The sequence below is a fragment of the Toxotes jaculatrix genome, chromosome 19 (genome assembly GCF_017976425.1).
Source record: "Toxotes jaculatrix isolate fToxJac2 chromosome 19, fToxJac2.pri, whole genome shotgun sequence".
In the NCBI taxonomy this organism is placed as follows: Eukaryota; Metazoa; Chordata; class Actinopteri; family Toxotidae; genus Toxotes; species Toxotes jaculatrix.
The window spans coordinates 885,574-912,108 of record NC_054412.1 but is presented as its reverse complement, the minus strand read 5'-3'; the positions used below and the strand labels follow the sequence as shown (position 1 = coordinate 912,108).

Here is a 26,535-nt window from a genome sequence, read left to right as displayed (position 1 = left end):
TAATCAAAAGTACATCACGTCAGCATCTTCTTCCACAGGTGGTTGTTTTGAATATGCAACACGCTGATCTGTGCACACATATGTCATCACCTGTCATGTCATACAAAGCAGCAACACAAAGTGTTGACACTAATGGTGTGCACAGCTCTGTTAGTCTGTCCATCCACAGGGAGCCTCTCTCCACAACATCTGATTCTGTAGCAACTCTCTTTTTGTAAAGCAAAGGAATCGTTGCATGTTTACAGAGTTTGGAGTTTGGCTCTCGGACCGCCACGCGCCACAGCAGTGGCGGCCATCTTGTGCAATGATTAAGATTACAGAATTAAAATTATTTCAACACATGACATACAAGTAGTTACACCCAAAAATGTGCATCATCACGTGTGTGATCACAGAACAAGACAGGACCTCAAGATACTTGAACATCTTGATTTTGGGATTCACTCCCAAACCACAACGAGCCGTCCACCACTGCTTCAGACTGATCCAGAGTCTGCTGGAGGACAGAACCACACTGTCTGCAGCGAAGCACGCCGACACCGAAAACATACCTCAGCTACGCTTCAAGATTAAAATCACAAATAAAACCAGCGACAAGGCGCGACCCTGAGCCCCGAACCCACCGCCGACCTGTGACGTTATGCTGAAAACATTAACACAACTCTCAACAAACAAGTGCAACAGAGGTTGTGTTTAACAACAGGGCAAACAGTTCCCTCCACCCAGGGACATGTTTGGTATACAAGGCTGTGGCTAGTGTCTGTCTAACTACTCAGTTAATCTCCACATCTTCATAATCATAGCAGCAGTTCAGAGAGAGAGACCCCCCCTCACCCCCACCCTCACCCCCTCACCCCCTCCTCACCCCCCAGTGGATTAATACGGTGTCACCAAATAGCTGAAAATGGCTTTTAGATCGATTGATGAAGAACATTCCAGCAGCTCAGCACAGAGAAACAAGCTTTCACAGCGGACATGCTAGCGTGCTAACCATGCTACCAACAACACTGTCTGTACTCTCAGCCTTGGGCTGGTGGTTTGCTGAAGCTTTCCCTGACAGTTTCCAACATATTAAATAATATTTACATTTTTCAGGCCTGTTTAAATCAACGAGGAGCTGCGGCTGTAGAGAAGTGAAGCTTTTTTCAGTTTGTTTTCGTCTTTGCTTCCCTTCGACGTCTGACCTTGTATTTCCAAGAGGCACTTTTTGTTTGGTTGCCAGGTTGAGGATGTAGATGATGAGGTCCGATGTGTCAGAGTGGTACAGTCATTCACCTGGTGCGAGGCCTGTAGGGTTTCCTCTACCCGTCCACACAGACCACACTTCGGGGTCCTACGTTCACAGAACTCCTGGGATGAGGTGAAGCTGTAAATCACTGACTCCGCCCCCTCCAGCTTCACAGAGCCACTTCCTGTCTGTTGGAGTTGCCATTGGCTGCTGGAGCAATGATGGCAGCGGTGGGCGTGGTCTTCTTGATGGAGGTGAGGCGGATGTGGGAGGTGCTATGTAGGTAGCTGGCCTGGCGTTCGGGGCGGTGACCTCTGCCACATCGCAGCTGACTGAGGAAGAGGAAGGAAGAAAGAGAGTAAACTGAAAGCACAAGACACCTGTAAGGCCTTCATCATTTTTAAATTTTAAAAATGTAAAAATGATTGTTAACTGTTTGCATCAGTATGTTTCCATCAGCCAGAGGTCGACTTTGCTGAATCTTGTTGGCTTATTCTATGTTTCTTGGCTTCAAACTATCAACAACAGCAGATTCCTGACACACGTACATGTGTGTTACTCAGGGAACCTTTAACGGTGCTTAGCATGTGGTTCTTCTCTCCTTCACCGTGTTGTTGAAGAAGTGTTTGCTCGGTCAAGATGTTGTTAATGCAGAGCAAACACTTCCTGCTTCTTCACATTAAAACTGGACTGACTCAGACCTGATTCACCTGATTTCACCTCAGGCTCCGGACATGTTGATGGACATTTCACAGATTAAACAACTGGTTTTAGGCAAGAAAATAATCAGCAGGCTGTGAGATAATGAAACTGACTGATTGATGGAAAGTCTGCAGTGCAGCAGCTGCTTTATATGTTAAGTAAAAACAAAGGATCCAAGTCATTTTGAAGAAATGTGACAGCCTAAGGTTCAGCACAAGTTTGTAATGACTGTGTGTGTGAGCACATATTATTATTTTACATGATCCTAAGAAACGGGGAGCTGCAGATTTGTTAACTAGCTCCCTGGGTGCAGAAAGTCTCTCTGTGCTTTATGGAAATCCTCACATTTGGACCAATGACACAGTTCAGATGAAACTTCCCTTAAAGTAATAAAAAATAAATCTAAAGACAGGTGAATTACTGCGTGTGCTTCATGCAGCCTCGGTATAATTGCTTCCCAAAGGCACATTTTATTTTCCTGACATAGTCTCTGCTGCTTGTGGGGCGACAGGATTTGCTTGCAAAGCCCGTCCCCAGGTTACTGTTTCTCACTTTGACAGCCACAGTCGCAGAGGATTGTGGCAGAGTCGGTGTGAAGAGGGTTTCCATCCTGCCGAGGTGGAGTAATGATAAGTTGCAGGATGTTGCAGGATGAAGCGGGAGCACTCAAATGGAGATTTAGAAAATGACGAGACTGTGATTGCCACATTTTGCGGCGAGGTTACTGAATCCATTCACTGTGACAAATTAAGTACTCGCCATCTGGTTGTTTCCTGAATCTATTTCTGAGTGCTCGGAGATACAAATGTTCAGCCTTCGGGAAAGTTTTGATTAGTCTACAATTGGAATTTACCACAGTCTGTACGCAGAGTAAAAAACATCAGCCATGTCCTGCCAATACTGAGCCAGCAGCCCGTCAGAGCAGCAGCCGAGTCCCAGCTGTCTGCAGGCATTTGGGTGTGTGTCCTCCCATCGTCCCCATGTCTTATTTATCTATCGTCTATAGACCCAATCAGTCGACATAAAGAATCATTGAAGCATCTGCACGTTTGAATCTGAGTGATGTTCTTTTTCCTGTCTCTTTCCTCTAATTTCATGGTGAAACGTGGCAGTGAGAATATTTTGTTGCTCAGCAGCTCTAAATATTTGAAGGATTAAATCTAGTTCTTGATTTTGAGAATTTGGGATCATTTACGGATCTGAAACACAGAAGATGTGAATCTAATTTGGCTCTCTAATGAAAACGTGCTGTAAATACAGGGTGATTAAGTCCTCGTCACAGAGGCAGTTCAGGCAGAGCCCTGACTGTGGTCAGTGTGGTGGAGCTCCCTCCAGCACCTCACCCTCTGAATGCACCATGTTTGTGGTACAGAGCGTTGTTCACGTTGTTGCTTTGGGTCTTTGTTGGTTTTGTAGACAGTAAGACGAATACACAACATAAGCAGCGTTTTCCCTTAAGAAATGTTTGTATGAATATCTGTATCCTTACATGTGCAGGATCCAGAAAGTCTAATTTGAGTTGACCGCTGAGTGGAAATGTGCTTCTAATATTTTTGTGGCATTTCTTTGCCCCTGTACCTCACAGAGTGAGGAGCCTTTGGTTGTGTCTGACACTCGTCATCACTGATAACATGACCTCTGCACAGGTTTTCTGCAGACCTGTTGAAGTGCCTGCGGAAGCTCTCGCTGAGCAGGTAGAGGGCGAAGGGGTTGACGCAGGAGGAGGAGAAGCTGAGGACTCTGGCCAGCAGCGTGATGACGAGGTGGGCCAGCGACAGATCCATCTGGTGGTAGTGGAAGGAGCGGTACATGTAGAGCACGTGGTTGGGGAACCAGCACAGGGCGAACAGACCCACGAACACCAGCACAATCTTGGCCAGGCGCTTCCTCGTCTCCATCTGGAAGGTTGGAGATAAAAAAGAAACAAAGAGAGATGATCAGCTGGGTGGTGTGAAGGGGTGGAGGGATGAGCGGCTCTGCAGTTCAATCACTTCAGCACTGACATCAGCTATTACTGAATACTGTTCAGTATTCCTCCAACATGTGAGTCTATGGGTTACTGTCATTTTCAGGACTTTTTATTCCCTTTAGATTGATTTTTTTTTTGTGCACTTAGTGAAAAACTGAAACAATGAAGGCAGAAAGCCAGAGAAAGCTAAAAACCTGAGGCACAGATGGTTTCAGATCATTTCACTGTAGCTGCAAAATCAAAACAGGTAAAAAGCCGTTATTTTCCACCCGCTGTCGCTTAGTTTGGATCTTTACTACACAGAAGGTTTGGCTCGCTGGGACCTGCACGCTAAAAGCATCCTCCAGCAGAATGATGAAACTGACGGGAAACGAAGGACAGGAGGGACAGAGGGGACAGAGGGGACATGGAGTCATGTTTTAACACCAAATGCATCACATGTACAGTAACGTAGGAGGAGTTTGACCATGTCAGGCTGATGCTCAGTTCCTGTCAGAGACGTGTGAAAAAGGTCAGTCATGTCAGACATATGCACTTTACACAGGTCACCCCTCCCTGCACGTAAACATTCAGCTCAACACACACACACACACACACCAGTGTCAGCAGTGTTTCTCACAGCGCCTCCCTGTGTGCCGCACACGTCGAACACCCTCTGACCCTCTGATGGACTCCTGATGCTTTCAGAGCCGCGGCTCAAACACAAGAGCAGCAGATTTTATTCCACTGAGCTTTTTTCTTCTGACGTTTCTAAGGCCATTATAGTTCAGTTTGTACTTTATGTGCAGGAATTAAACCCTGAGGAGCTCATTACACCTTCTCACCCCAAACATAAAGAGAAACAGAAAAGCAGCTCCACAGCACATGTCCTGTTGACAAATGCGGCTGAATGTGATGAAGGAGAAGCCTTTGATCCACGAGGCTCATTCACAGCTGCTAAAATCCAGGTGTTGCTCTAACCTCTCACCACCTGCAGAGCAACATGTAAAACATGATTTCACATGTTAATATATGCACTGATAGCTTTGCTTGCTACACTTGGCTGAAGTGAACAAGTTGGAGGTGTATTTACTGTATTTCCACAGCAGTCAGCATCGTCTGTCAGGTCCTGTCAGACAGAGCACGGACAGAACATGAAGCCTGATCAGGACCTTCATCAGGGCGGAGAGCTTCACAGATGCTGTGTGTGTTCACTGTGGGTGAGTAGAAATCTGGCAGCGCTTTCTGAAGTTTGACCTGTGACCTCTGTGGAAGCCTCACCTGGTGCGATGCCATCAGAACGTAATTTGCACACAATCAGAGGATTATGAGGTTTTTGTATACTGACATCTGCAGCTGCTTCCTGCTGTGTGTATATTCAGATTTCTGTTATTGTTTGGACAAATCCTCCACGTTCCCCAGCAGAGCCGCTAACCGCTGCCTTTGTCGCCAAGGAGGAAGCCTGCAAAGCCTCCTGGGAGCTCCTGGGGGAGAGGCACGTGTGAGACAGATCGACTCCTGAGGTGACGACGGTGCAGAAATCAAGCTGTCACATTTTTATTAAGCTCCAAATGCTGCAAAACGCAGAAATCTGGAGCAAACATCGTGCGCGCGTGTATCCTGTCGGTTTTATAGAGGAATAAAAAGATGACGAAGCAGATGTCTCCCATCATGCACTTGTATAAAATCATTGTTCTGCATCTGCCATGTGGTTAAAGAGTGTTCTGAATCCATTTCCTTTAACGTGATGGTTGAAAAGAAACAGAACCATGTAAACAGAAGAAAGAGACAAATGAAGGCTGTGGATTGGTCCCAGACTGAAGCTGCTTTCTGCTGCTGTGTCACAGGAGATGAACAGCTGTCGTTGGTGTGACAGTCCTGTGCTGTCGGACCGTCACGTCCTGACTGGGTCACGATCGGCTCCTTCCACAGACGACCTGTGGACTCGTCTTTTCCAGAAACACTCCTGCGTTTCTTTAACGTCACATTTCAGACGTAACAGATGAAAATGAGCGTGTACTTCAGTTTCCAGGCTCTGCTCAGAAACAATGACAGGGCGACAGGAGGCTTTGTTTATTCTGGGAATTATTTACCATACGAGTCCCTAATAACATCTATGAGGAGTGGATGTATTGTAATTATGGATGTGACAGTTATATAAAAGACACGATGAACTGACAGCTATTGTTTGGTGATCAGTGTGCGACAGGCCGATCACGACGCTGACGAGCTGCAGCTCAGCGAGTTTAAAGTTTGTGTAGAGACGCAGCGGCTCGTCTTCGCACAGCCCAATGAGACGTGTTGTTCTGTTGATTTCAGATGTGCATCGCTCTCTTTCTTCATGCTGCAGCCATGTGACATGTGACATCCAGACTTGATTCAAAGCAGCAGCTCTCGTCTGCTGTTTGAAGCCTTGAAGAGCAAAGTTTTCTCCAGGAATCTTCAGTCGCGGGAAAATCTAATCTCCCTCTGCTTTCTCTGCAGATCCAGTCTGTGTTGATGCATCTGAGCTGAGGTTTTCCGGGAACGTGAAGCTTAAAAGGAGAATCAATCAGTTTGTTTGCTCCTCGTCTTGTTGTGATTTCTTCTGACAGAATGGGTTATGGAAATTCTCTTCTTTCAATTTCATTTCATTTCATTTATTGTTCTCTGCAGGTTTACAGATGTTTCACACGTTACAATTGTTTACACACGGAACAGGATGAACTTACATCCACTCAGCTTGAGATCACTGACGTATCATCTGAAGGTCATTAATGGTTAATGACGAATTCTTGAACGTGCATGAATTGACTTTTTGTCCACTCGGAGCGGTCTCTGAGTCCACCTGATGAGTCTCAGTCCAGTGCTCCTTCTCTTTCAGCTCAGTGTTTGGTCTCCACCAGCTCCTGAGGGAAACATCTGGCTCTTTAGCTGCTAAATGCTGCACCATGTTCAGCAGCTGCTCTGCCTGAGTCTGTCTGCTGTTCACTGCTGTTCGCTGCTCCGCAGGTCCAGGACAGGAAATGAACTCACTCAGTCACTCAGTCCACGGTTCACAGAAACATGTTTAAGGATGAAATCATTCACAGCGGCTCAGAACGGGAGCCATGAGTCACCAGTGGCGCCCTGCACTGTGTCTCTGCAACTATACAAACAAACAAACAAACAAAAACACCAGTGTTAATGGAGAGAGGTGTTTTTTTTTTCAAGCAGCTGTTCTGAAGTCTGACATCCTGCCTGAGCTGTTGGTCATTCACACCATGGACGAGTGTGAAAAACTAAGTGTGTGAACGAGTTGTTAAAATCTTCACTGTGGCCTGAAGAGGCAGAGCTGGATCCGAACTGAACCCGACGCCTGCAGCTCGCCTCCTGGCTAAAATATCAATCCATTCAAAATACAGTTTTAAACCTAATTATAGCAGGACCTTCACAATGTCCACACACACACACACTTCTGTTGCTCGAGGGTTCTTCTGGCTTTTGTCAAGGTTTCATGAATAAACATGAGAATCCTGTGGTTGTTTTTTTTTATCAGAAGCAGAGAAACAGAATCGGCTCAGATAAAGTTCTGCTGCTGCTTCAGTCGCTTTCTGTCTCTGTTAAATGCTGTTTTTGTTCCACGTGTTCGTGTTTGTGTTGCTGTGTTGTGTTGTTGTCTTGGTGCTGTTGATGGATTCACGTTGTTCACACAGAGGAATCTTTACACGGTCTGTGTTTAGGCTGAGAGGCGTCTGTGAAACACGACGTATCACTGCATTCGATTTAAAACATACATCACAACATCTTTGATGATTCCTTTAAAATTAAAATACTTTTAAAATAAATGAAAAATGAGTCGAATCCTAAACAGTTCGACTCAAACGTCTCTGTCGTCTCCGTCGCCAGACTCTTCGCACGCTGCTGATGATTCTCTCACCCTCTTTCTTCATGTTTCCATTCACTCCTCCTCACCTCCCCCCCCCCCTCTCTCTCTCTCTCTCTCTGTGTTTGTCACCTCTCTGTTATTTCCTCGGCAAACATTCACCTCAGCCTCCTGCAGCTCGTCTTTCTCTGTGGACTGACTGTTAACTTTCTAATTATTCAGCATCAGGCTGAATTCAGCTGCTTTGCTGACTCATTAACATTTATATTAAACTGAGTCAGCAACAAGCTGTTTTTTGGGGGGTTTTTTTTGCTAAACATCTGAAATTAAGACCATTTCAAACCATTTTACCAAACAGGATCAGGATTTTTCAAACCAGTAAAATGGGATTAATTCAGCTGTTCATGGTAGAAATCTGCTGTTTATTGAAAATATCTTCTTACATAAGGAGGGTTTGGCCTCGATGCTGCAGGAAACCTCCTGAAACCACAGAGACAATGGAAAAATATGAACCTGAAAATCGGAGAAAGTCCTTTCTGTTGGTTTCAGGGTCGACGTGTGAATCAGACCTGAGAGATTCTGTTCAGAGACTGAAACAGCCTCCGTCAGCTCGGGGTGTGGACGACGGTGCTGAGGATGATGATGATGATGATGGAAGCTGGCAGGTGAAGCAGGGAAGTGACGAGGCCTCGTGTGTTACATCCCAGAGGAGGGAAGCTGCTTCTGAGAGTCCACGCTGATTTTCATCAGTCAGTGAGCGACATGAAGCAGCTGGAGAAGGTTCTGGGTTGGAAGACTTGAATTCTCTGAAGTTGCAGTTTGTCCCAAAGTGTTTAATAAAGTGAGACTTTTACTTTCCTCTGGTGAGAGGACCAGCGTCCCGCTCAGCGCTGAAAGTACTTCCTCCTCTGGATGGTAGACCATCTTCTTAGTGACTTTGAAGCAGGAAAAAAGGATGTGAGGAAGTCAGGGAGTGCTGTTAGCTGTTAGCTGTTCGCTGTTCGCTGTTCGCTGTTAGCTGTTTGTTGTTGCTGTTTGTTGTTGTTTATTGCTGTGAGCCAGCGCCGTGGTGGCCTCTGCCTGTCAGCTCTCAGTGTCCTGCGCTCTGTGTCACCTGCAGCCAAACCACACACAGACTGAAGAACAGGTTTCGAGCGGTTTGTGTCGCCCGCCCGTTTGTGCGATCATTCTGTCGTGTCCCGTCGCCGTCAATCAGCTGTCACATGAAATGATTCAGGCCACGCCGCCGCTGTGAGGACGAGCCAACACGAACTGAAGAAGTGTAAACTCTGAGTGAAGCAAACGTAACTCTGCCTCTGATTTTTCCTGACACACAGATATTAAACCTGTTAAATGAAGAGCTGTGCAGCGACGAACCTCAGGAGGAATCGAATGATTTCAGTTTAATGCGAGCACGGCAGGAAACCGTGGCGATGGGAGCTGAACTCTGGCTCCAGGACGTGAAGCTTAAGGGATTCAGAAGCAGCTATTTGGATTTTGTGAAGTGTTGTAAAGTCCTGGGCTCATATATAAAATCAGTTGCTCTTCCCGCCTTCTGTGGATTTCTTCTTCTGGTGTGTTTGTGTGTGTTTTAGATGCTTCGTACGAACAGGAGCCTGAGGTTTGCTCCTGAGGAGCCGAGCTCGCGGCCTTCCGTCGGATTGATCCTGCTTTTAGATCTCACAGAAAACGATGATGGTTTTATGTGATTTCTGTCGAACACCTGAGCTGCTAATTATCTGGTTATTCTGGAGCCGTCGGTCGGCTGTCACCTCGCATAAAAGTCAAGCCTGCAGCTGAAGTGGAAAATCAGTAACGACAAGTCGACAAAGATGTGTTCACTCTGTGCTGCAATCCTCTGAAGTGAGGCTGTTTTCTCTTTCTCGATTCAGCAGATTTATTTTCTCTTGTTTTCAGTTAAGTGGAGACAAAAATGACTGAAACACTGATAAAAGGATGTTGTTTAAAATGAAATAGTTTCTTAATCTCCAGAGAAACCGACTGGAGAAAGGTTTGGAAGGAGGAGCAGATCCAGGCACTTTTTCAAACCTGCTGTTTCAGTGCATTTCCTCTGAAGCAGATCTGGTTTATATGAAAGCCTGCTTCATTTGAACTCCATCTGCTGATGAAGATCAAGTGGTATGATCAAAAACAGCTACTAAATGGAGCTTGTGAGGAGATTATCTCTAATCTCATCATTTTTTTTTTTGCCACCTCTAACTTCTAAAATCTTTTTTCTTTTCTTTCTTTGGCTACAGAAGGCTTCCGTAGCTCCGCTCATCCGTGGTTCTGTGAATGAATGAATGATGGTGAATGAAACTCTTTGCTGCTGCTTCAAAAAACCACAGAGGTAAAATGTTTTATTCAGGTGTGTGAGGATCTGCAGCGTTTAACCTCCAACATCTGCTGAACGATAGAAATCCTGCTCCATCTCCTCCACCTCCTCCCATCCTCCACCCATCCTCCACCTCCTTCACTGTAACACGTCTCATCTAATTCATCTCATCACAGTTAAGTACGTCCCTCTGTCTGGAAGCACGGAGCGATGCTATGAGAGTTTCCTTTAATGGGGTTCAAAGTCAATTTTATCTTTTCATTACACACACACACACACACACACACACATATTATCTGGATAGGAATTCCCCTCTGATGGATGCTTCAGCCAGGTAAGCTAATGTAATGTAAATGATGTAAGTTCAGAGTTTTCTTTACGTTTCCTCTTTGTTCGTCTGTTTATGGAAGAAACTTTTCGTTTAGTCATAAGATGTTGGAGCCAGTTGTTGTTGGTCAGTCGGTGTCGTCACCTGCCACACAGTGTATTAGGTTTAGTTAGCGTTCATCATAATGTGTGAAACATGTAGCTCCTTTTACTAGTAAGAGGAAGATGAAGTATTAGCGTCTCCAACTGTGACTGTGTGAGTGTGTGTGTGTGTGTGTGTGTGTGTGTGTGTACCTGCTGAGCAGCCTCTAATGCGTTTCTTATCTCTGGGAACATAATGAATTAGCTCTGCCTTCAGATAAGACAGTAGGTGTGTCTGGTATTGATGTGGGCGTCTGCAGTTAATGTAGCAATTGGCCTCCAACCTCGATGTCGATGTGAAGATACGGGCGGCGCGTGAAGAGGCTCCTCCCGTCCAAAGAAGCCGGGACAGCGTCGCTGCCCCACGAGGAGGCAGCGATGAATTTAGCTGTAATGAGACGAATTAGACGACACACACGACGCGGCCTGACGGGCTGAGACGCAGAGAGAGGACGATGTGACAGACATAGGAAGGACTGACACGGGTCTGGAATCAACTCTGCAGCAAAACTGAGTGAAAAGGTCCAAATTCAACGCATCTCATTAAAACTCTGTCTTTGAAACGTTCATCACAGACTCACAGGAACAGTCCATCTCTCACTGCTTAGAAAAATCAATGATTAATGGACGGGTGAATGTGAAGGTGTGATCTGAGGCCTCAGAGCAACACAGACACAGCTGAGCTTCACACACCTGTCTGTCTGTCTCTGAGGATCCTCCTCCTCTCTCAGCTCGCAGCGTCGGGACTTGATTCACTGTTTGTTAGTCAGCGACTTCCCATTAACCCTGAGTTCGTCGAGGTCAACTTCTCTGGACAGTGTCCTCTCAGAGCTGCAGAGACACACCGAGCTGCAGAGACACGCCGGGTTGCAGAGACACGCCGAGCTGCAGAGACACGCCGGGCTGCAGAGACACCGGATTACAGAGACACGCCGGGTTGCAGAGACACGCCGAGCTGCAGAGACACGCCGGGCTGCAGAGACACCGGGCTACAGAGACACGCCGGGTTGCAGAGACACGCCGGGCTGCAGAGACACCGGGCTACAGAGACACGCCGGGCTGCAGAGACACTCGTTGTGTTACGAGTCTTTACGAGTCTCAAACCATCTGAAACAAGTCTAAGTCAAGTCTCAAGTCCAGGTCAGGTCCAAACAACACGAACTAACTGTGAAATTTTACATTCACATTCATTTCCCATCAACAGTGATAATGATCACAGTGACGTGTGGAGGTGTATCAGTGATTCCCAGCCGTGCTCCTCCATCACTGCTCGTGTACGGCTGATCGGACCTGCTGCTGCGGGGTCTTTAATAATGCAGCTCCCCCTCCCTCTGACCTCTCCTCCATCTGTGAAGATCAAGCGGGTGTAAAGTGATTACTCGTTCCAGCTGAGACGTCCTCCGATAAAGCTCCTTCATGGCTGAAATATTTACCGAGGCCTCTGAAGCCGTGGCGGCGGGAGGTGTGGGTGCAAAAAGCATCGCGTCCGAGTCGATCCCCATTAAACGGAACTTCCGACTGTTCATCTTTTCAGGGGTCACAAATCACAGAGCACATTATTTGGCTGTTTTTCCAGTTTAGCTCTTTTCCTTTTTCCTCTCCAGCTGTTTCATTCACTCGTTTCACTCATTTCACACTTTTTAAAAAGAAAGAATCGGGACTGAGTCGGACCAGCAGCAGCCGTCAGACGGATTCAAACCCTGCGGTCTGAGAAGCTGCTTCAGGCCTGTTTTCGCTCTCAGTCACTGATGCGTGTGTGAACTCAGTGACCTGTGATATTCAAACTCACCTGCTGTGAGGTGCTGTGACCCACCTGTAACCACGAGTGTTACAGCATGGACTGAAAATTGAAATGGAATATTTAACTTAAAGACGTGGTTTTAAATCAGACTGTAAAAATGCAGCGAACAGGCGACAGCTCACTTCCTTTGTTTTATGATCCACTGCAGGACACGACGACACTCGGTTGGTTCATAACAATCTGCTGCTTATTCATTCGTTCATTCATTCATTCATTCATTCATTCATTGGTCCGTCCATCAGTCACCTGTCTCTTGGTGTGCTCGCTGACTTCCCCCGGCATGTCGTGGGCGCTCTTGATGAGTGTGCGTGCGATGTGGTAATAATACACGGAGATGATCGCCAGAGGGATCAGGAAGTAAACCAAGAAGATCATCACCGAGTGGATCTTTGGATGCATCTGATTGGACAGCGGGTACGGTACGCAGTTCACGAAGGTGATGTTAGTGTTGTGACCCTGAGAGGGGCAGGAGAGGGGGAGGAGAGGGGCAGGAGAGGGGGAGGAGGAAATGTGAAGAGAAGAGAGGATAGATGAGGAGAAGCTTCAGCCTGAGCTCTGTGGTATTTGTTGTATTTGTAATTGTCGTCTTTCTTTTACCTGCATGGAGACGACTTGTGAGAAAATGGCCTCAGGGACAGCCAGCAGGACGGACAGCAGCCAGATAGAAACAGCTTTCAGACATGTCCAGAAGACAGCGCTGGACGTCTGGATGTCCATCGGGTTCACTATCGCCTTATACCTGTTTGAGACAGAGAGAGAAAGGGATCAGTGACCAAACAGTAACATTGTTACTGAGACACCTGAGAGACTGAGACACCTGAGAGGCTGAGACACCTGAGAGGCTGAGACACCTGTCAATCAAACAACCCAGAATCTTTTTTTTTCCAATTCGAGAAACCAGACGGAGACCACATCCTGTTTTATAAAAATCTCTACGCTTTAGTTTGAAGAAAGATGTGTTTGTTGCTGCTGTGTCAGACTGCGTCTCCTCTTCCTCCTCACTAAGTTTCTGAACTGTCCGTTTGTTGCTCAGTAAAACATCAGCATCATTTACTGTCCCAGTCTGTTGTTTATGTGGAACACCACAAAACTGTGCAACTGCTTTTGTGTAACAGAGAGACATTGTCTGTGAGCAGCAGACAGGTGGAACCTTTGGCAGGTGAACGGCTGCGCACAGGTTCGTCTAAGGGGGGAACTTCCGCCCACAGCCCGGAAGTAACCTGGACGACGCGCAGGTAACTCCGTGTCTTTCTTACTGCTCACCTGTCTTCTGTATTCTGCAGGTCAGTACTTGGTAAAATGTGCCGGTGTCGGTTCGTTAGCGCTTTGCTTCACGGGGACAGTTGAATGTTAATCGATCATTTGGTCGAACTTTACGAGCTGCAGATTCCCGCCAGAGTCGAGGCGACAGGTTCTGAGCCGGCGGGTCTGTTCCACCCTGCACCTTGTCTTGCAGGCAGGTCGCTGCGGGTTAAAGATGGATTTGTTTTGCACATTATTTGATTTGGTCTCGTACATGAAGAAAGCTGCGACAGTTTAAAGGAAAATCAAAGCGTTTTATTGTGAAGTACTTGTGCACTTCTGTGAAGAATCCTCTAAAATCTGATAGGAAAGGTTAAATGTTCCTCTGGGAGTGAAAGCTGTTTGTTCAGTCAGTGTGTTCATCCACAATGTGGAACATGAGCGACTGCTTGTTGGAGATACAGTTTGGTTCTGTGGTGACTGGCACTGTGTTGTTATAGTAGCTTTGCTTCACTTATGTGTGAGTGATAGTGTGAGGTAACTATGACTGAATGATTCTGTGTAGTAACACTGAGCTGCTGATATTCTCGCTTGTTTCATGCACTTGAACGACAGTTATGCACTGATACTGACACTCAGAGGAATTATGTTAATGTGTTTATGTGCTTTACTGTGAAATGATAACAATATATTATAATATATTATATATAATATAATATATTGTTACTGTGGGACCAGTGTGGGGACCAGTGTGGGAACCCGTAACATTTACATGTGACAGCTGACGTGGAAACATGTGAAGCTGAGCGACAGCAAATCAATCTCTCTGTGGTTACTGCTCCTCACACACCATCAGAGATGTTTTGGCTAAATTTCAACGTGGATCTAATAAACAGATTAAATCAGTCTTTGAAAAGGCGGCTGCTGCTGCTGCTGCTGCTGCCATCATGAAACAAACCCATCATCACACTCGAGATTTTCTGGTTTGAAACCAAAAACATAAATCATCTAATAATTATATCATTTTTCCTTTCGACAGCATTAGAGGTTCCGGGCTCTTTGTTAGTTAATGAAAAACTCCATCAGCCATCGGTCGGCTGCGGCTGCAGACTGGAGGACAAAGACAGGAAACAATAGGACTCTGTCTCTCTAATCATAGTTATTCTTCATGTGTAATCATCGAGCTGCTTTTTAAATTCCCCATTAGGCAGAGCAGATGGACGGGGCTCAGTGCGATTTATAGCAGTGACTAACAGCCATATGTGCTTTTAAAATCCAAATCCCACAAATTTAGTCTTTAAAAAAATCCAAACCAGGAGAAACATGAGAAGGTGCTGAGGTTTACAGTCTATAAGATCTGGATCATCTCAGTGTGGAGCTCAGAGGAATCTGAGACCTCAGGAAATAAACTGATCTTTGCTGTGGGATGAGTTTGTTTCTCAGATCAAGCAGCGCTGACGTTATGGTAACATCATCGATGACTCTGTTCTATCAATGCGTCCCAGTAAACTGTGACAGTGAGCCAGTGAAACCAGGACCAGGACCCTGTTTTGTTTTATTTAAACAGGTTTCCTGCTGCAGTGTATAAACATGAGACGCAGCCTCGTTCATCCCGTCGTCTCAGAGCGTCAGGATGTTAAACTGTGTTTGCTCTGACTGAACCCAGAGCTGCTTTCTTGGAATCAGATTACAGATCTGGACTAAAACGTCTTCTGCCTCTTAAAACAAACGTGTTCAGCGAGACGGAGACAGAGTCACAGCGAGACGCAGACAGGGTCTCAGCGAGACGCAGACAGGGTCACAGCGAGACGCAGACAGGGTCTCAGCGAGACGCAGACAGGGTCTCAGCGAGACGCAGACAGGGTCACAGCGAGACGCAGACAGGGTCACATCAGTCTGCACAGTCATTCGTTCATGGACCCGAGAGTCGACCTCAGACTCTTCCTCCACTTCTCACCAATAAATCTTACATCACTGAGCTGCGTCTCACTCTATGTTTTATTAAGGTAATGATTTATTGATTATTTATGTCAGCTGTGTCCTCAGGCTGTAAATCGTTAGCACAAGTAATGCAGGACTTTTTAAGGTGGTATAAAGGTAAATGTTTGGAGTAACGGAGCGTCACTGTTTTCCTGCGAGCTGTCTCACTCACTGCCTGGACATTTGAATTGTGCGTTATCTGAACAACGCTCAGTGACGTTGTGTTTCACACGTTCAGGAGCGTGGACGGTTTTTAAATATAAAAGAAATTAGCTGTAAATAAACTGTGAGTCATCGACGTTTCATTCACTGGAGACAACATCAGAGACTACAGGACACAGAGTGTGTGTCAGTGTTAGTTACACTCACACACACACAGAGCACCCGTCAAACCTCTGATCCCTCTGATCCTCAGAGCTCCACTGTTTCCACAAACCATTAAAACACATCAGGTGTCCACTGTTATACTGGGTCACATGTTCCTTCATCACCATCAGCACACACACACACACACACACACACACACACTGTAGTTTATTCTGACCGCAGCAGCAGATGTGGATCAGTCCTCTGATGAAAATAGTTCAGCTGAAATGACGGAATTTTAAAATGAGATTTTGTTTGTGAGGTTGTTTGTGACGACTCAGTCGTTTCAGCCCTGAGTCATTACAAAGGATTCATGAACGTTCACCTCAGAGGTTTAAGTACAAAAGGACTGAAGAGCGTCTCCTCTCACTGAGCGTCCTCCTGCTTTTCACACCTGCTGCCTGAATGTTTTCTATCCCTTCATTTATTCAAGGACAGGTGGCACCTGCTGCTTCACATTCATTCAGCCTCACACTCAGGAAGTTGCTGAGGATTTGTGTTATTTGTGTGTGTGCCTTTAAGCCGGGAAAATGTCATTATGTTTACATAATGACAATAAAGACTCTTGATTCTTGATTGAGGACGAGGACAGTTTCACAGAGTTTGGGTTTTGGTGGACTGTAGTGGACCTGTGTTGGACCAGGACTGTGGGGGGATCAGATGTTAGAGGGACTAAGCTGTTTTTTGTCAGTTTGTGTGGACGGACGTTGGACTGGGTCACAGACCTGTGTCACTGTATAATCAGCTGTGAAGTTCAGAGGCTTTGATTTTATTTCTGTTATTTCTGAGCAGAATGATGATGATGATGAGGAAGCAGAGGCACAGAAACAGGATGTAAACTGCTTTATTTTAGTTGTGTTTTTGTTGGTTTGAAGCTGAAGTGTCACTGCAGAACAACTGCTTCCTGGTTGGATCAGTGAGACTCACTTCCTCTCGTTAACTTATAGAAGCTGTTACACTAAGAAACGACAGGTCAGTTCATTAGCATCAGTTTTTCCAGTCGATCTTTAACTATTCTTTTAAGTAAAAAATGTTCCACAGTCTCAAATGTGAATGTTCACAGACCAAAGAGCAGTAACCAGCACTCATCATTAATCCCATCTCCGTCTGCACTGTTGTTCAACAGAAAGAGAAAACCCCAGGCTTCATTTCAGGAAAGATAACACTAAGCAGAGCAGCAGCAGTGTCTCCGTGTGGAGGACGGTGTGTTCCCTCACAGAGGGACAGAGGGACAGAGTTTAAAGAACAAACCTGCAGTAATAATCAGGTGGATTGCTGATTACAGGTTTTTCACTTCTGTGACACAGTCATTTCCGTTCACATTCACTCAGTAATTTGGGCTCTTGTGAACCATTATCCTGACTAAGTGCTCCACCTGAATCACAAACACAGTAAGAAAGAAAATCTAAAGCGCCGCTGGAAGCTGCGATGACTCAGGGCTCATTTATCTGTTGTTCCCAGAGCTTCAGCAGCAAACCAGCTGCAACGCACAGTTCGTCCTGCAGGTGGCGTCAGGACAAAAAGCCTCAGGGCCTCTGAGGTGAAAGGTTTATCCTCTGTGGAATATGAATGTGAAGAGTGTTGGCCTTGGTCAGTGTATCAGTCTCTGAGCCGGGCTCAGTTTTACCTGCTGTGCAGGTGAGTTCAGGTACAGCTCGATCAGGAGATCAGCCCTGAGTGACGCCTCGACCTGCTGCAGCTCACATGGTGAGCACATGGCCCCGCCCCCCAGCACCAACACATGTTACCATGGTTACCGATGCGGTGCAAACCTAAAGAGTCTTTTTTGTTGTAAGGAAATGCTTTGTCACTGAGCCATAATCTCCCAGCATGTGGAGAATGCCATTTTCTCGACTCTGCAGCCCCGCTGATATAACCCTGAGGCTGCTGAGTCATCAATCTACCTGTGGATGGAGACTGAAAGGTGGCAGCGTGCCCCAGCGGGGCGGATTCACCATGGATACCCCAGCTTTTCTGGGCTTAGGTTAGGGGTTTTCTACTTTTTGTTCTGATGTGACAGAAACAGAAACAGAGGAAACCAGAGGCAAGGAAACCTCAGAGGACTGAAGGCGAACGCGTCGGCTGTGATTTACAACAAGAGACGAAAGATCAAGCTGACGCACACGGCAACAGATGAATCCACAGCTCGTCGTGGAAGCTGCAGGAGCCAAGCTTTCAATTCACGGAAGAAAAAAGCAGCTGATGGAGCAGCCGTGGTGGAGCAGCCGTGATGGAGCAGCCGTGGTGGAGCAGCCTTGATGGAGCAGCCGTGGTGGAGCAGCCGTGGTGGAGCAGCCTTGATGGAGCAGCCGTGGTGGAGCAGCCGTGGTGGAGCAGCCGTGGTGGAGCAGCCGTGGTGGAGCAGCCTTGATGGAGCAGCCGTGGTGGAGCAGCCGTGGTGGAGCAGCCTCTGCTTTGGACTTTTCATTGATCGCTGTATAGGACCAGTCCCGTCCCATCCAATCACATCTTCCTCCACCTCCCTCCCCTTTTCTACCCTTTTCCAGTCTGATCTCCTCTTTCTGATTCCTCTGCCCAGCTTTCTTCCACACCTTTGTTTTCCTCTTCGGTTTCTGTCCCACTCATGTCCTCTCAGACAGCCTCTCATCTCCTCTGCCCACCCTTCAGCTTCTGGAAAAAGACATCCTCTGCTATCAAACCCTCCATCAGGTGATTTCTAACTTCTCCATCATGTTTCTTCTCCTCAGATCTCCTGCTGTCGATGCTTCAGCGGCTGAGAGCTGAAAAATTGATTCCACGAACAAAGCTGGAAAGAAATCCTTTCTTCCTCCCCCTCCTCCCCCCTCCAGGGCAGCAGGTATACACTGTTCTCTCTGTTGTCAGAGTGATGTGACCTTTGACCCTTCATTTCTGCCCGGGTTGCTCGTAATGGTGATCGAACAGACAGCACCGTCTGATTAGATTTTGGTGAACCCAGATCATCACTGTGTGTTACCTGTGTAGTGACGGTGTGTGTGGTGATGTCCAGACATTCGTGTTCCCATCAGGGTGAACAGTAACAGCTGCGGTGGTTTAGCTATCGACCAGTTTCCTTTTCTCTTTGGCGACTGCCAGTGTGAGGCAGCCAGGACCAGCAGTTTGGAGACACACAGCAACAGCAGGTTCAGTGTGTGACAGCGGCTCCTCGGATGTGTGGGGTCGGCCATCTTGTCCCTGTTTGAGCAGCTCGGCCGCCCAGCAGCAGTCAGCTCACGTGTTTGTGAACGTACTCAGCCAAACAGGGTATCTGTGTGCATCATCTTGATAGGAAGTGACTGGGCTCCAGTAGCCACTCCAATCATTATGTTAATGACGCATTAGCCTGGTTATGCTTATCAAGGAGCTTCAGGCAAGTTAAGAGCCGTTATGGGCTCGTTAGTGGCTTTTAGCCTCGTTAGGGGCTCATTAGAGGCCATCCGGGTCAGACGCGCAGCCAGATTGCTGCCCAAAACTGTGTGATCAGGAAATGAGTGTCCCATTAACAAGGTGATCACAGTGTTTCAGAGGGACGAGGACGCTGCCTGTTGGTAAACAATCTGGCTCACGAAGCGGGAAGAGGAGGTCCAGAGGTGCGTCCTCTGCAGCTGCTGCTCACGTCACGCGGCACAGCTAGGAAATAAAAGCTACTCATTCACTTAGCCTCCTGAATTCTGTCCCAGTCTGTCCTCCCAGGAGACGAGACAGCAGCAGTTACTTCGGCAAATGCCCAAGAATGACACATGTTGACGCTGAAATGATAAAGAAGGAAAGAGTGTGATGTTATTACAGAGACGGGAGGTCAGAGCGGACGGACGAGTCCAGAAGCATCAAACTAAAGACGTTTTTCCCGTTTCCTGCAGTCGGTGCTGCCTGAACCTGTGTGTTGCTTGGAGCCTCTGACCCAGAGCGGGGAGTGTGTGTGGATATTGGTAAAGCTGTCACTGATGTAGCTGGAGCTAATTATTTCTTTAACATCTGGACTATTCACAGTTGAAACCAGGTGTTTCTTCCTTTCTTTGAAATATTTATGGATCAATAAAATCCAGGAGACAGTGACTTAAAGTGAGAAAACGTATTTCTAACGTGGTTCTGAGACATTAGAAGACAGACAGTCGGACGTAAACGTAGAGCTGGTTGTTTAAACTGGATCCAGTTGCATTAACAATCTGAAGATTTCAGCTGCACGACACATAATGTACCGACCTTTAGCTTCACTGCAGGAAACACACACACACAGACGCTGTACACTGAGTTTCACTTGTAGCTGGAAAGTCTGTCCCCTGAGGTCTGTGCTGTCTGACCTTGGATCAGACCAAACGTGTCTCTGTGTCTCCTTTTGTTGATTCCTGTCTTATGGAAACAGATCTCTGTCCTCCACCCTGTCATGTCAGTACACACAAACACTGTGATCAGGACAAACAACTGACAACTGCTTCCATCACTGTGTCTACAAGCACAGGTAACAACACGGTGTGATGACGGCGGGTTGGTTTCAGACGTTACAGGTATTCATCATATTTACTGTTTATCCATCTGGTCAAAATCAAATGATGATGAGTTTTTGTTGTACGTACATTAATAATGGCAGAAAAAGGTATTTTAGTATAACAGGTAGATAAACAGATGTTTTATGGACCCATCCATCCAACGTGACCTCTTCTCTCTGACGCTCTGTATTAATCTCACCCTACTTCCTTCTTTGAATCGTACTTCCTGTGGCCAGTGGAGGCCTCTGGCCTCTGGCTCTGGCACTTGACCTGAAACCTGAGTCGTTTTTGGGTGTTTGCTGAAATGAGTGATGCTGTCAGACTCGTTTTCAGCCTGAGCAGCGCCTGCAGTTTCACTCTCAGCCTCAACAAGCTCCAGTGATAAGACCAGGGATCAGGCTCAGACCAGGGATCAGACTCAGACCAGGGATCAGGCTCAGATCAGGGATCAGACTCAGATCAGGGATCAGACTCAGACCAGGGATCAGACTCAGACCAGGGATCAGACTCAGATCAGGGATCAGGCTCAGATCAGGGATCAGGCTCAGACCAGGGATCAGACTCAGACCAGGGATCGGGCTCAGACCAGGGATCGGGCTCAGACCAGGGATCGGACTCAGACCAGGGATCGGGCTCAGACCAGGGATCGGACTCAGATCAGGGATCGGGCTCAGATCAGGGATCGGGCTCAGATCAGGGATCGGGCTCAGATCAGGGATCAGACTCAGACCAGGGATCGGGCTCAGACCAGGGATCGGACTCAGATCAGGGATCGGGCTCAGATCAGGGATCGGGCTCAGATCAGGGATCGGGCTCAGACCAGGGATCGGGCTCAGACCAGGGATCAGGCTCAGATCAAACACCTGAAGCTGAGCTCAGTTTGCAGACACATTGTTTGGGGAGCGACGGCTCATTGTCACATCCTTCATTAAGTGCTGGCTGCTGCGTTTACTGACCCTGCTCATCATCGACACGGGCACGAACAGCCACGCTGCCTCACGTTACCTTAAACAGACACTGATTATATCTGCACCTGAGTGAAGTCACTGATGATGTCAGTGTAGAAATAACCAGGTTTCCCAGGATCAGTGATAACAGATGTGACTGTGTGTGCATCAGTTGACTGGATCCTGATAATCTGCTCGAGCTGTGATGCATGTGCTCGCTCTGCTCCTCCTCTTCTATACGCCGGCTTCTCACTTCCCCCTCACCCCGCTCGTTTCCAGCTTCTCTCTCTCTCCGTCTCACTCTATTCTTAATAGTCTCTCGCTCCCGGGCTCCACTGCAGTCAGCTCATCTTTTATCTGCAGTCGGCTGGAATGAAAAATGCAGCGAGTTTCTCAGAAACATTCAGAGCTGCAGCTGCATCAGGTGACTTCCTGTTGGGCCGCAGCGCTGTGACCGAGCGGCTCTTCTCACGCTGCTCTCCTGAGCGGTCGGGATGTTTCGTGAATCCTCTCACTCAGCTGAACGTCGAATACACTTCCACCACCTCACCGACACACAAGTCTCTGAACACACACGACGGGTCTGTGACCTGCTCCAGGTGTAATCATGTCCGCGTGAGGCTTCGTTCAGCAGGACTCGAACTCTGAACCAGCTTCATTTCACTCCCGTCTGTTTCTCCTGGTTTGGCGTCGTGAGTCCGTCGTGTAGTGGACATCATTTCCTGTATGTCAGGATTATTTCTGAGGGTTCAGATCTTTGATCAGAGGCTTTAGTTTGAATAATTTTTGCTTCCAGCCTCTGAAATGTGCAGATTTCCAGACTGAGCCTGACAGGATGTTGTCGTTATGGAAACATTTTATTGAGCAGACATCTCTAAAACAATCTGAATAATGGTTAGTCGCTGCTGTAAACAGGACAGATAAGGTGAAAAGTTCCCAGTTTATCATATTAAAGCAGCAGTTTCTACCAAAACTGAATCACATGCTCACTGAACTTTTCACCTCAGGAAAAAGCAGGATTGTGCTTGTTGTATTAAACTAATATGACTTTTTAACCTTATTATCAGTTCTCTTCGTGTGCACCCGGGGTGTTACATGTGTACTTTATGGGATGTTACAGTAGTTTATCTGCTTTGCAAATGTCACGGGCAAATCGAATCCCACCTCAGAAGCCCATTGGTCCATGCGCCGCCCTGAGGGAGATCAGGCTGTCAGCTCCGCTCTCCGTCCCAAAACACAGGATTCTGGCATTTTCTTGTTTTCTCTCTGTTTGTGCTGCTGCTTCCGCGCACTTTAAAGACTGAACGGACCTCAGATGTAAAGCGGAGACGGAGCTTCCACCCGAGGTCCCTGCTCTACTTTACCGACGCGTGTTGAAGTGAGACAGACGGGCTGAGGATTTCATAGGGAATTAGGCTGCTAATTGCTAATTACGGGAGCGTATCATGCGTCATCAGAGTGTTTCATTGGTTCGGAGGGATGAGACAGTTTCTCTCCTCCGTTCAGACACAGGCCGATCACTGGTCAGCAGTAATGACGTGACGAGCAGACAGGAAATCACATCATTCATGGTGACAGCAGTGGAAGCAGATATCACACGCAGAGAGCCGAGGGGGAGCGCGCTCGCTTGGCTCCCCGCTCGGAGGCAAATTATAAACCTCTGTGCATCTTAAGTGTTTGTGGAGCGACAGCCTGTGAGTTGTTGCCGTCTGCAGAGCCTGAGTCAGCCTCGCAGGACGGGACCCCCCCCCCCCCCCCCCCCACAACATAAATTGTAAAAGTGGTTCTGCGCTGGGACACAGTGGCTTGGCTCCACCCGACACAGGATGGACATGAGTCCAGTGAGTCCAGGATCAGATGTGGTGCTTCTCATTATTTATTGGTGACTGAAACTTTCTAACGCCTCAGCCGAGGATCTGAGCTCGCTCGAACCGTCTGCAGGTCGTATCCAGGCTGATCCTGACACTGATGTCCATGTTTAAGATGTTTTAGACAAACAGCACACACACCCTGTCCAGCTGACAGCAGCACCGCAGGCTCAGCCAGCAGGCTCAGCCAGCAGGCTCAGCAGGCTGATTCAGAGAATAAAACAGATGAGTGTCATCCTCCTTTCTGACAGTATCCAGCTTGTAAAAGTCTCTGACCCCACATCAGTCAGTACAGGCTGCCCTCTCACCTCCAGCAGTGCTTTTCACATTATATGTAAATCTGATCTGTGTGCTGCTACTGTTCAACCACTGAAGCTACTGCTAATGCTAATAACAGTTACTACAGCGACCTGCTCTGTTAGCCTGCTGCTGCCACTGCTGCCACCACAGCCAGGATTTAGCTGCTGTTGCTACGACAACATCCAGCCAAAGACACATAAATGCCCATTTTTCTTTTTTCTCGCCCGCTCCTTCATTCATGACATCCCCCGATCTGCAGCTCAGACTGAAGTGCCGGCTCCCTCCTGCTTCTCTCCATCCAGAGAAGAAAGCATGAAAATAAACCTCTGCTCTCTCTCAGCAGCAGCCAATCACCAGTCTGTGTGGTCTAAATTACCCCAGTTAGCTGCATGTGGAGCTCCTGATGCTGAGACTGAACATGTGAACACCACCCGCATCACAGCTCCACCCACGGTCACACTGGTGGTCAAGGTGAGTCGTTGCTGACAGGTAAACTGAGACGGCTCCTGTTTGCATTAGCTCTGATGTTTTCTGAGGTTTTTGTGTGTGTGTGTGTGTGTGTGTGTGTGTGTGTGTAACTGATGCACAGTGTGTGTGTATGGGAATAATCTATGTGGCTTCTCTCTTTTCTTTGTCTCATTCGATCACAGTCACTTTTCATTTTGAATTTCTGGTGTCATCATTCTGTCATCATATATTTTGCCTCATCATCTTTATTCCGCCTCTCTGCACCGTTCCTCTCTCCCTCATACATAATACTGTAATACACACTCACTCTGCATACACGCACGCACACACACACACACTGTGTGTGTTAGGGGTTAAAGTCCTGAATGGGCTCACAGCTCACAGCTCGACAGAGGTCCTTAAACATGTCAGAGCTTATAAATATTTAATGCTGAGGGACGAGTGAGCTGCTGTCAGAGCAGCCACGAGCGGATTTCCATCTTAAACTAAACCTTATTATAACATCCACCTTAAAACCCGTCCTAACCCTGTAACAGGCCTGTGGAGAAGGACTGAGCAAAACTGTCCCCACTTTCATTTCCAGCAAACGTCTGGGGACGCTGCATTTTTTGACAGACCGCCCTCCAACCGATGCAGCGACCCACTGGGATTTGTACCGATGACCAGTCCGACTCAAATGTCCTGATTAACTTATTGAAATGTCCCAAAATGTCCTCTGACTTTCCTGCACGTCTTCAGTTTGCATGTCTGTCCTACAGTAATGAGATTTCCATTTTCTGACATGACTTCCTGCTCTGTCGTGTTCTCTCGTGTTATTTTTACAGTAATCCTGCAGAGCTTTTTCTCGTGTCACTGTTCTCGTCTGTTTTCTTTCTTTCCTGCTGCTTTACTCTCTTCTCTCCTGCGTGCACCCCTCCCTTCATTCACACAGGAATGGACATTATCTAATACTAATCAATGCTGCACCACAAATCAGCTTAAGCAGCTGTAATTATGCAGCATCGTACGTAAAAGGCTCCAGAGACTCTTTGTCTGCAGCTCCAAGTCAATCACAAATTTAGCATTTTAAAACCGACTCCATGTTTAATCTACAAAACCTCCAGATGAAGTCTCTTCACCCGCAGCCTGAGCAAACCTCAGACCGTCCACAGCATTACACCTGCTGGGAATGAAGAGCTCCGCCTAATTAGACGTGCCTCTAATATTTCCTCACACTGAGAAAATATGTATTTGATTTTATCTCAGGGTCACTGAGCTGCTCCAACTGAGCCACAGCAAATCCAAACAGCATAATGAGAAACAGCTCGATTTATCTTCATGATCACAGCCAGAGCAGAGAGCCCTGCTGTCAGCAAGGAAAGCAAGGAAGGAAGGAAGGAAGGAAAGTTCCTAAAGGAATATTAGGAAATTCAAAATGCCTTAAAGCTTGTTAACACCTCTGAATCTGATTCCAATAAGAAATTTATCAGAACTCTAATTCTAAACATGATCCATAGGTGAGGGTTCCACTTTCCACAGTATCAAAGTATGAAAAAGTATTTAAAGTAAAAGGACCTGATGTGATGAATGGCTTCTACAGAAGGACAAACACACAACAACACAGAAAAGCTAAGAAGATTCACTGATCGAGGTTTCACTGTAAAATCTGAAACTGTCACAAACAGTGAGTGAGTGAAATACAGAACATTTACAGCAGGAAATGGAAACTAAAGAATGATACTGAACAGAGAAGAAGACAGAAGATGGCTGCACTCACTCAGATGCACGTCCACACGGGGACCTGTCCACACGGGGACCTGTCATCACATCCTCAGATCGCATTTATACTTTTTATTCAAGTAAAAGTCTTAATGCAGTAAATAACGAGTGAGAGAGTGAAAGATGAGCTGGAACAGAAATATGAAGCAGCCTCACAGGAAAACCAGGAGGATGTGATTTAATGTCCTGAATATCATCAAGTTCAGCCTCTCACATCCACATCCACCCCCCTACCTGTCTGCACTGAGCGCCGTGAGCGTGAACACGGACACGCCGACCGAGGTGAGCTGGATGACGGGGATGAGTTTGCACGCCGCCTCGCCGAACACCCATTCCTCGGAGAAGTAGCGGAAGGCGTCCACCGGCACGCAGGTGACCAGCAGCAGCAGGTCTCCCGCCGCCAGGCTGGAGATGAAGATGTTGGGCACGCTCCGCATGGCGCTGTTGGTGATGAAAATCTTCACCAGGGTGATGTTTCCCAGCAGACCCACGGTGATGATCAGGATGTACACCGAGGTCATGACGCAGCGCACGGCGAAGTGGACCGTCTCCCCGTCGTCCGAGGACGCCCACCAGTCGGGCTCCTCGGTGGAGTTGGGGCTCAGCGCCTCTGGGTCTCCAGGCAGAGCCGGGGATAAGTTAGACAGGAACTCGTCGTCCATCGCCGCTGTGCGCTCTTCCTGCGCGGCGCGGGCAAATCCACAGAGGAGCGCTCCGGCGACGAGTCAGCGGGATGGGGGCTTCTGCGCTGCCGGGGCGCGCAACAGGATGCTCCGCGGGTAAAGACGCAGTGTCACTTCACTCCGAGACAAGC

At 47.4% G+C, this 26,535-nt stretch overlaps 1 protein-coding gene across 1 annotated transcript; it reads right to left on the bottom strand.

Annotated features, from left to right (window-relative positions):
• Window positions 1-1,397: 1,397 nt before the first annotated feature.
• Window positions 1,398-26,383, bottom strand: nmbr (neuromedin B receptor). Its single transcript, XM_041064552.1, has 5 exons — window positions 25,956-26,383; window positions 12,924-13,065; window positions 12,573-12,782; window positions 3,590-3,828; window positions 1,398-1,560 (listed from the first exon to the last, which is right to left on the bottom strand). The coding sequence occupies exons 1-5, from the start codon at window positions 26,381-26,383 to the stop codon at window positions 1,398-1,400; spliced, it is 1,182 nt and encodes a 393-aa protein (XP_040920486.1).
• Between the last annotated feature and the right edge of the window lie 152 nt (window positions 26,384-26,535).

Coding starts and splice junctions, on each gene's coding strand:
- nmbr (XM_041064552.1), bottom strand. CDS start 26,383: ATGGACGACGAGTTCCTGTCTAACTTATCCCCGGCTCTGCCTGGAGAC. Junction 3,829..12,572: donor GCGAGCACACCAAGAGACAG/GTGACTGATGGA, acceptor CCAACCTTCCAG/ATGGAGACGAGGAAGCGCCT. Junction 1,561..3,589: donor TTCCGCAGGCACTTCAACAG/GTCTGCAGAAAA, acceptor CCTCTTCCTCAG/TCAGCTGCGATGTGGCAGAG.